General features: G+C 42.1%; 2 protein-coding genes across 2 annotated transcripts; both read right to left on the minus strand.

Moving 5' to 3' along the window:
* Positions 1–75: 75 nt before the first annotated feature.
* Positions 76–5,095, minus strand: LOC133849027 (rho GTPase-activating protein 15). The gene is made up of 5 exons (XM_062284840.1): positions 4,558–5,095; positions 2,199–3,662; positions 2,020–2,125; positions 738–920; positions 76–434 (listed from the first exon to the last, which is right to left on the minus strand). Exons 2-5 carry the CDS (start codon positions 3,343–3,345, stop codon positions 344–346), a joined length of 1,527 nt encoding a protein of 508 aa, XP_062140824.1. The 5' UTR covers positions 3,346–3,662; positions 4,558–5,095; the 3' UTR covers positions 76–343.
* A 364-nt stretch (positions 5,096–5,459) lies between these two features.
* Positions 5,460–8,221, minus strand: LOC133849026 (zinc finger protein 773-like). The gene is made up of 2 exons (XM_062284838.1): positions 7,736–8,221; positions 5,460–7,671 (listed from the first exon to the last, which is right to left on the minus strand). The coding sequence occupies exons 1-2, from the start codon at positions 8,129–8,131 to the stop codon at positions 6,292–6,294; spliced, it is 1,776 nt and encodes a 591-aa protein (XP_062140822.1). The 5' UTR covers positions 8,132–8,221; the 3' UTR covers positions 5,460–6,291.
* Positions 8,222–9,852: the final 1,631 nt, after the last annotated feature.

Here is a 9,852-nt window from a genome sequence, read left to right on the forward strand (position 1 = left end):
TTTGTTTTGCTAAATTCAAATTCGCCTTATGAAATAAAAGTTAAAAGCCTAATATAAATGTTTTTCGATTTATTTGACATTAAACTTATGAAGAGGAAAACAGTTAAATGAGTGGAAAATCATGTTATATAGGGTAAAAATAAATTGATGATAACAAAAATATCTGTCTATAGTATGCAGTTATATAATATATATTCAATAGTATTTTGTATTTATGTACAGCATAAAATCGTAAAAGTTATGTACAATAGTTATATACCGAGTACTTAATGCGTAGCGTATTGGTCACGTTGAGCTCTGGCACTGGTGGCATCGATTCCCCAAGCCCCAATCCGATTCGGAATCAGAATAAGTTGTGGAATAAATCCGGCTGGGATAGCGTCTTCTTCAAGTTGCGCATGCTGAGACGCTTCAGGCGACGATCGGCCGTGCATCTGTGTGGAAGACGAGGAGCAGAGCAGAGCAGAGCGGAGCGGAGGGAAGGAGGAACAATAAGATGGGACGGTGGATGGGAGTGTTGTTTTTGGGGGTGGTGGGGGAGCGAGTTAATTAACAACGATTTCGAGACAAGTTTGGAATTTTGTTTGGAGGCAGCATTTTTGATGAGCATTTGAAGCGATTTTGGGGGAGAGGGGGAGGCAACCATCACCAACAATTTACATGTCGCATATTTTTATCCAGCACCAGGTACGAACACGAACATGACCATGACCACGCCCACTCCCACGTCCACTTACTCGAATATGCGGGCCTGGTACTCGATCATTAGACGGACACAGTCGGCGAGGGTTTCGCCTTCGCGCAACAGCTCCTGGATATCGTGGACATGCGCGCCCTGAGGCACAGTGTGAAATATCGATGGTGATATCGATATCGATAACGTCTCGGGGCTTATCTGCTGCAGCGGCACCTTGGTGAGACTGAAAGTGAAGTATGTATAACCGATTAGTTGCGGGATTTCAATATACAAATCATTTCCGAAGAGTGAAACCAAACGCATCTTAATAATCAATCTAAAGTTGTTATTCTACCTCACACTTACTTGACTAATGTTCAAAATTATTAATTCACCGTAAGGAATAAGAAAGCTACGGTCGAGTGAAATAATAAAAGCAAAATAGTACGATATTTATTTTAAAATATACTATTTGAAAATATTAACATTCGGTATATATATATATATTGATACAAAATATCCCATAGTGTGCAAAATATACCAGATTATCAGGCAAAGTAACCAAGATCGCTAGTTATTAGACGTTTCTGCCTCTAGAAAAGCATTTCGTTAATAACTTCAACAATTATCTGATCGCAACCAATTCTTCAGGAATCATAAAGACTACATTTATTATTATTATGAACAAAAATCTCTAGCTTCACTGCTTGCCAACATGTTGTTTATTTTTTATCGATTTGCGGGGCAGAGTATTATATAAATTATATCTCCAGCTCGTATAGTCTCTGAAATCTATGTGTTCATAAAGACAGACATGCCTATATAGTCTATATAAAGGTCATCAAGAATATATATACTTTATAAGATCTGAGGTGCTTTTTTTGCCTGCTACATACATTTCTATTGTGTGGTAACTGGTATAAAAATAAAATGTTACAAATTTGTGTCAAACGCAAACTGTACTTTGCTTGCGGTGTTGCCACATTTCAATAATAGTCTACTGATCGATAACTACTAAATTTAGTAGCGTGAAATTTCTCGTCTGAGGTTAGTCGAAGCTTAATATAATTTGCGTAAACTACCAAAATAAATAAAATGGCAAACAAATGTGAAAATCATTTAAATTAAAATTAATGCAACTGATTTACAATAACGTTAGTTGGAATTTTCTTGCTGCGTTCTCTAAAGTCACTTCTTTTTTTTTTTGTTCTCTAACTTTTGCGCAGATGTAATTAAATGTAATGGAACGCAGTTTCTTATGTAAATAACTCGGAGTATTCTATCTACATATGTTATATATCTTATTTTCGTTCTACCGATCAGACGGCGGACTTTCAACTCACCGATTAAAGTGCGCAAAGAGGTAATCCATGGTGTCGCGATTGATCTCTGGCAGCGAGCGAATCAGTCTCTTCAGTATGTCAAGCTTCTGGTGCAGCTCGGTGAGCACTAAGTGTGGGAATTGAAGTGTATAAATATTGGATCAACAGTCATCCAGATCATCCATCCATTATCTACTTACGCCACTGATTGGAGGGACCAATGAAGGTCTTGGCCTCGTTCACGCTGACCAGCGGACTCTTGATCTCGCGCAGAAAGAGCTTGAGCACCCCGGTTAGAGTGTGTATATCGACGCCCGGTTGACGCAGTGCGTCGTAGTCGTTGGCATCGATGTTGAAGCGCAGCGTCTGGATTTTGTTGTAGTCACCGCACTGACGGTAGACGCCCTCGATCGGCTGCGTCGAGCGTCGATACTTGTGCTCGATGAGGTCACAGCAATCGACGACGATCCGGGGCACGGTGCGATGCTGATCGTGCTTGAGCACCAGCTCCAGTTCGGTGTCGAAGCACGGCTCGTCGAAGAAGATGCGTTGCTCCCGCAACGTTTCCACGCTGGGTCGACTCTTCCACCAATTGGACAGATTCATCCATGCGGTCAGACGCGATGGACGCACCGGCGCTATAGCTGCCCGCTTTCCCAGATTGGATGTCGGCGCATGCGGCGGCACCGGCGGCGGCTGACGTCTCTCGTGGAGTAGTTCGTGCAGCTGGCTACTCATCACGGCCAGCTTGGCCTCCAGCTCTTGGCTGTAGCTGGACTGGGCCAGCAAATCCTGCTCCAGCGTGTGCATTCGCTGCTTCAGATTGTGCCAACGCTTCGAGCAACTGACGCAACACTCGCGACTGCTGCTGCGCGGCGGTTGCGCCGGACTCCCAGCCGACGAGTTGGAGTTGGAGGAGGAGCACATGTCCAGGCTGGTATTCGATACCAAGACGGTGGCATCGTCCAACAGCAGACGCGTCAGATCCCGGGTGCTGCTGCTCTTGAGCAGCGTTAATTTGTTTGGCTTGCTGCGTAGTTCACGCAACAACACAACAGCCTCGGGTCGTCCAGCGGCGGACGTGAGGCCAACCATGTCCAGTGTGGTGGTGGAGCCAATGTTGCTGCCGCTCCCCTGCCCCTCCAGGTGCGCTGTGGTGCTCGGCGAGCGCACATACGCGGCTGCCGCTGACGATGCGGGCGTTGAGCGATCCCGAAAACAATTCATGAGACTTTTGGTGGGTTGACGACGCTCGTGGGCTACGTAGCCGGCTGCTCCAATGATAATGTGCGTCGAGTCTGGCGTGCCAGGCGTCACTGGTTGGCCATAGCTCGCCTTTGCCTGCATACCTCCTCTCTCTCAGAGCCGCAGCTGCGGTCTCAGCTTCGGATGCAGTCGCAGTTCGTCGTTTATCTTGCTTTCAAGTTGGACTCGGGAGTCGAACTGGGCTCTCGGCTCTCGGATTATCGACTTATCGAATTCTTTGTTGCGTTATTCTTACTGTGTGATCATGTGTGACCGCCTCGCCACGCCTCCGCCTTGGCCGCCTCCTTTCGCCCTTTGTTTCTTTAGTTGCAAGTGTCGAGATGACGTCAGACAGACGACGACGATGACGGAGAATCGACAATCGACAGTCCACAGCTGACTTATCGACTTGGTGCGGGCTGTGTGCGGAAAAGGCAACCATATAAATATAAGGCCATACAATCGCTACAGTGAAGGCTGTCTACAGTGCACCTACTACCTACAAACACGTATTTATTTCAACTCAAGTCGCTTCTTTCCTCTAAAAGTTGCATATTTTTTTAGGATTAAAGGAAAAGGCAAACATATAAATATACAATACAATGGTCACAGTGAAGCCTGCCTATAGTGCATTAATTCAAGTCACTTTTTTTTCTAAAAGTTTCACTATTTATTAACTCTGAAAGTAAAAACATTTATAGATCTAATTTTATTTCAATAATCAACAAATATATGGAAGAGACTTCATTTCTAAATGTTTAAAATTTATCCAAGAAGAAATTTAATTATATTTTTGTAGCTTATTTAAGAGACTTTTTTTCTGAATAATAAATAAATAAATAAATTTGATTTCTGCTAAATTCATGTTGTCAAAATATTTATTTTAATTATATCTAACCTTGTTAATTTAAATAAATTCGGCAATCTTTCACTTCCTCACCAAATTTTTTCCTGAAAATTTATTTTTATTGTTAGTTAAAGTGTAGAAATATTTTTAGAGCTGCGCTTTTGTTAATCTATTAAATTTCACTGTAAATAAGTTAATTTTAAAAGTTTTTTTTTAACTTTTAAATGAATTTGAAAAGGTTTCACTGTATGCAAGAATTTCATTATCATACTAAAGGGGTTTCACTGTTACCATATGCATTACATTGCGCACTATTCGACTAAGAATTTAAATCCATGAGAAAAGCGACTTTCAATTGAAATTATAGTACATCACTTCACTCAAACCATATGAATTAAGCATATCACTATAATTAGAGGTTTCACTGTAGCTGCGACGATTGTTAAGGTATTATTCCATGTGCATACCTCCACAGCCGCTCCCTTAGCTCCCCTTGCCAAGTGCCAATTTCCGTTCACTACGTGAATGTGTGTGTGTCTGCGTGTGTGTGTAACTTTGCACCACTGTGCAAATTGCAGTAGCCACTGTTATTGTTATTGTTGTTACTGACTTGACCACAGTCGATGGCGATGCCTGCGCCTATATTCCAACAAGTGATTGTTGTTTCTTCTCTTCTCTTCTATTCTCTTTATTATTATTATTTTTGTTGATATTTTTCTTATTTTTTTTTTATGCGGGTTGCTGCATTCCAGAAATATGCCAAACTATGACGCAGTGGGAGAGTTGTTGTGCTTATATTTCACAGGCAGCTCGCATTTCACTTTGTCGCTACTCTCCGCTCTCCACTTTTCACTCACCACTTGCTTTGACCAACTGCGAATGCCAATTGTTCTGGAGTTTCTTAGTGAGCTGTGGACTCTTATCGGCAACGGTCGTGTCCCGGTTGCGCCTCTGCGATAAGATAAAACCCCTCTGCATATGAATTGTACTATCGCTGAAGCGTCAGCGGTCGGCGAGTATGCGTAACTATTTGATACCCTGTAAATTCGATATATAATTGCATTGATATTTGGAAATTTTCACTGAAAGTATCTTGTAAAAAATTCTGCTATTACATCTGCATCCCCATTAAGCGAGGAGATATCTAGAGAGAGAGAGAGAGAGAGACAGGCAAAGAGAGATCAGCTCTTATCTGTCCTGCACACAGATGCACTTCTCATTTACATTAGCGTCAGCATTTGACCATGCGCACTAGATGGCGCCAGCTTAACTTCCGATGCACTGCTTGACGCTAGACAAAGCAGTTTCTATGCAACGAATAATTACACCGAGCTATCTAATTATCTGAAATGCGCAATTGAAGTTGAAATCATTTTTCGATTTATTATTATTTCAAACGTCACTCTGATTGTACTACACTTTTGCTAAGCAGATAAGTGGTGTAACTTAACAGCTGTGTTGTGGGTTTAACTTCATTTTTCATACAAATCGATCTAACTATGTATGTATGTATATATGATATATTGTTGCCGACTCGATAAAAATAAACTCTTTGTGCACTCAATCTAATATTTATACATAGCTTTAAGCTAAATCGAGTATTCGAGTAAATAAGCTCCATTTTGCGATTTACATAATTTGATTCGCAATTATATATAGAAGAAACTATTTATATATTATACAGTATATCATTTGATGCTTTGAAAAAGCTTAAAATAAAATTGTGGTATAATTAAGTTGTGGAATACTTATTTACAGGTTGATAGTTTCGATCGATATCTATTGTGTGTTTCTGGGTAAATGTCACTATTTGGTTTTAGTATAAATGTAATTTACTTAAGTGCGTTAGCTAATATTGAGCACATAATTTCAATTTAAAGCAAATGGGACATTCTGATCAATGATCAATGATCAGTATATCAATTTCAACTTCGATCCTGTACAACTTTCTTTGTTATTTTTTTACACTTGGAATTAATTCAGAATTGCATAAGATTCATTGGTTTTTCAAACTAACCAAGTGATAAATTATTCATCAATCACAATGACAGAGTTTTCAGTTCTTTTGAGGACATGAGTCATTACTCGAAATTAAACAATGTTGCCTTCATGGCTTCTCTTTGATTATAGCTCTAAGAAGTATGCTATAGATTTGGGAATTAACTGCGAATTGCAGTTAAATGCAACATTTGCTATACAACTTAATTGATTGCATTTGGCTGGGATGCTAAAGAAGTCTCTTCTTTCACCACCTCCAACTGCTCCTCCATCTCATTTTCGTTTTCCTTCTCCTTGGCCACGCTGCGAACTGAACCGCCATGCGACTTCATGTGTCCTTTGAGTCCGGCATATTGAGCGAATCGCTTGCCACAGACCTTGCAGCAGTAGCGCTTGAGTGCGGCATGAATCTCCTTGTGCTGGCGCAAATACTTGGCGCTGGTGAACGCCTTGTTGCACACATCGCAAACCTTGTCGCGCACATTGAGATGTCCCTTCATGTGATCGTTGAGTAGCGTGCGCTCGTAGAAGATCTTCCCGCACACCTGACACTTGCCCGCTGGACGTCGTTCGTGGCGCCGCTTGTGGCGCTCAAAGAACGAGCAGGTGGCAAAGCGACTGCCGCAGACATCGCAGCAATAGGGCTTCTCGCCGGTGTGCTGACGTCGATGCACCTGCAGATCGGTGGTGTTGGCAAAACGTTTGCCGCACTCGTCGCACGTCTGCGTAAAGTCCTGCGTGTGGCGGCGCACATGGATGATGCAGTTGTCGCTGCGTGTGAAGCCGCGATCACAGAACGGACACATAAACGGCAGGCTGCCGTTATGCTCCGCCAAATGTACCTTGTAGCGATCCATGCTGTTCAGCAGCTGATCACAATGCTGGCACTGAAATGGTGGCATGTGCGCGTCGAGAAACTGCAGCTGCTGCTGGTAGCAACCGCCGCGTGCCTTGTACGGCAGTCCTTTGCGCTTGCACTCGTAGCGACGCGACTTCTCCTGCAGAAACGAGCGTCGCATGTGCTTGATGTATCGCTGCAGTTGCGACGGCTGCAGCGTGAGCTGCAACTCGGTGCGGCATAGTTGCAGCAACTTGTTTTTGGCCTCCACACGCACATGCCGCAGGCGGCAGGTCATGTCCTGCATGTCCCACAGACGCTGGCAGCGTTGATACAGCTCAATGAACTTCACATTCTGCTCCGCCGTCAACTGCGGCACCGGCAACGCTGCATTCAGCGTGTGGTTTGCTTTGCGGCGCGCATTCTCGCCCAGAAAGCTCAGCGCTTGGCAGTACCAGACCTCAGCAGTGTCAGCGTCTGCTGGCTGCCGCTGCCTGCGACGCTGTGCATCGGCGTAGACGGTGCGCAGCTGCTTCGTCAGTTCGTTAATCTGCTGTGGCTTCAATTGCTGCTCAAATTCTGCATTCAACTGATTGGCAATCTGTTCACAGGCCTCGCCACGTTTCTTGTAGTTGCGATACTCAAGCAGACCGCGATCCCACAGCACCTGAGCTGCCTTGTACTGTGCGATCAGAGCGTGCATTATGGGATGCTCTTTCAGCCAAAAGTGTGAGACATCTGTGGACTGCGGCGAAGTGTTCAGTGTTCAGTTTATGCAGCAATTTGGCTAACTTCAAGCTGCCACTCACCGCAATGTCCAGCTGCTGCCCAACGGCGTCTTCGCTCTCACTCTCACTGTAGCTGGACATATCGAACAGCTGCTCCGCTTCTACATCCGATTCAGACGCTTCCTCCTGGCAGTCCAATGGATCCATCTCCTCCAGCTTTACAGGTTCAGTTGACGGCTCTACTTCTGCTGTAGTAATAGGCTTGCATTGATTGCTTCGTGTTTGGCGCATTGCAGTTGATTCTGACACATCGATTTCGATCTTGATCTCCTCAGCATGCTGTGTCTCCAAATGTCGTTTGAAGCTGTTAAAGGCGCTCGCTTGATGATCACAGTAGATGCACTTGAAGGCGAAGCTGCGTGTCGCGCGTTTGCACTGCCACACGATCTCGCCACAGCGTTCATAGTGGGGCGGCATTTTGGGGCGCCTCACAACGTGAAACCTTAATTATTGTCAACAAATTCCAATTGTTGAATTTCCAACTTACGACATCAGCGTGACCGATGCGCGAAGTTCCAAAAAGGTTTTTTTTTGGACGGAAAATATACCGAAATATACTGCATGTTATGAATAAATTGCAGTGCGATTACAGCCGCATGCGCTGATAAGTATGCTAAACGGATGCAAACAAATCGAAGATTTATCGACAATGTTATCGACACACCTTGCATATAATCACTAACCATACAATACATAGATGCTTCGCCCAGTACAATTTTTTGTATCATCAAAAACAGTATTATTGCGACCCCAGTCGGGTCGTGCGCTGCGATTCGAACCATGATACAATTATAGAAGGTAGTGCCGTCGGAAAAAAGCTGTCCGACTTTAAACATAACAATGAGTGCGAGTGAAAGAGTCTCAGCACAGCAGTGTGAGCGAGACGACAATGAAATGCGCATTAACCCTTAGACGATGATGTTAATATTTACATATTTTGAAGCTAATATTAATGTCTTTTTGACATATTTCTAAAATGTAAGTTGTTTATGAATAATATTAACAATATATATGAGAATTCTCTAATTCTCTAAACGTTTTAATTCTATCCGTATCTACGGCATACATTGAAAAATGTCATTTCGCACAAGGGTTAATTGCAGAAAAAAAATTCGTCCGCAGACAACCTCTTGCGTCAAAATACGAATGCGTACTGACGGAAGCTTTTTTTCCGACGGCACTACCTTCTATAATTGTATCATGATTCGAACACCGAGCCTCTTCGGCTCATTCGAAAATTCGAAGCTCTAACGCAGCGCGCAGCGTTGAGTTCAGTCGCAGATCAAATGCGGAGCGATGAGCACGGGCGTATTTCGTTGCGCTCTGCTTTCGTTTCTATGTATGCGTGTATGTATCTACATGCTCGCCTATATTAGTATGTGTATGCATATGAAGTTTTGCAACGTGCAGTTGCCTCGCTGACGAGCAGCTAGCGCACGTCAATTTTGATTTGCCGCGACGAAAGTCTCGCAGAAGAGGACAACAACAATTGCTCGCGTTCTATATGTTTGCAGTTAAATGGCACTTGCACAAGGACCGCGTTGGCTCTGCTGGTGGTTTGCAAGCTCAACATGTTGTGGGTCAGGGTTCAACTCCCGATCGAGAACATAATGCATATTTTGTTTTTTTTTTAATGCGATTTTACTTTTTTCATTTCCTTTTAAGTTAGAAGTAAAATTTAATAACGCATTGATTTATGATGCTTTACAAATTCCTTTTTGCAAAAAAATATTGTTTTTATTTTTATATTTTGTAATATTTTATTTTTTCAGAAAATATATACAAAAAATATTAATTATATATGTTTTTAATATTTATATTTAAATTTTTTACCAGTTTTAATTTTAATTTATTAGAAAATTTTTTTAGCGAAAATTAAAATTAAAACTAAATTCCAAAAATGAATTTATCTTTTAAAAAAAGATTGAACTTTATAATAATAATAATAATTGTATTATTTATAAATTTTAAAGTTAAAACTTTTTTAAATAGAGTTTTAAAAAGCAAAAAGGAATTTGTAAATCATCAAAAATCAATGCCTTATTAAAATTTACTTCTATCAGTAAACTTGAAAGGGAATGAAAAAAGTTAAATTGCATTAAAAAAAAAACAAAATATGCATTATGTTCTCGATCGGG

This window comes from Drosophila sulfurigaster, chromosome X, assembly GCF_023558435.1.
Source record: "Drosophila sulfurigaster albostrigata strain 15112-1811.04 chromosome X, ASM2355843v2, whole genome shotgun sequence".
Classification (NCBI taxonomy): domain Eukaryota; kingdom Metazoa; phylum Arthropoda; class Insecta; order Diptera; family Drosophilidae; genus Drosophila; species Drosophila sulfurigaster.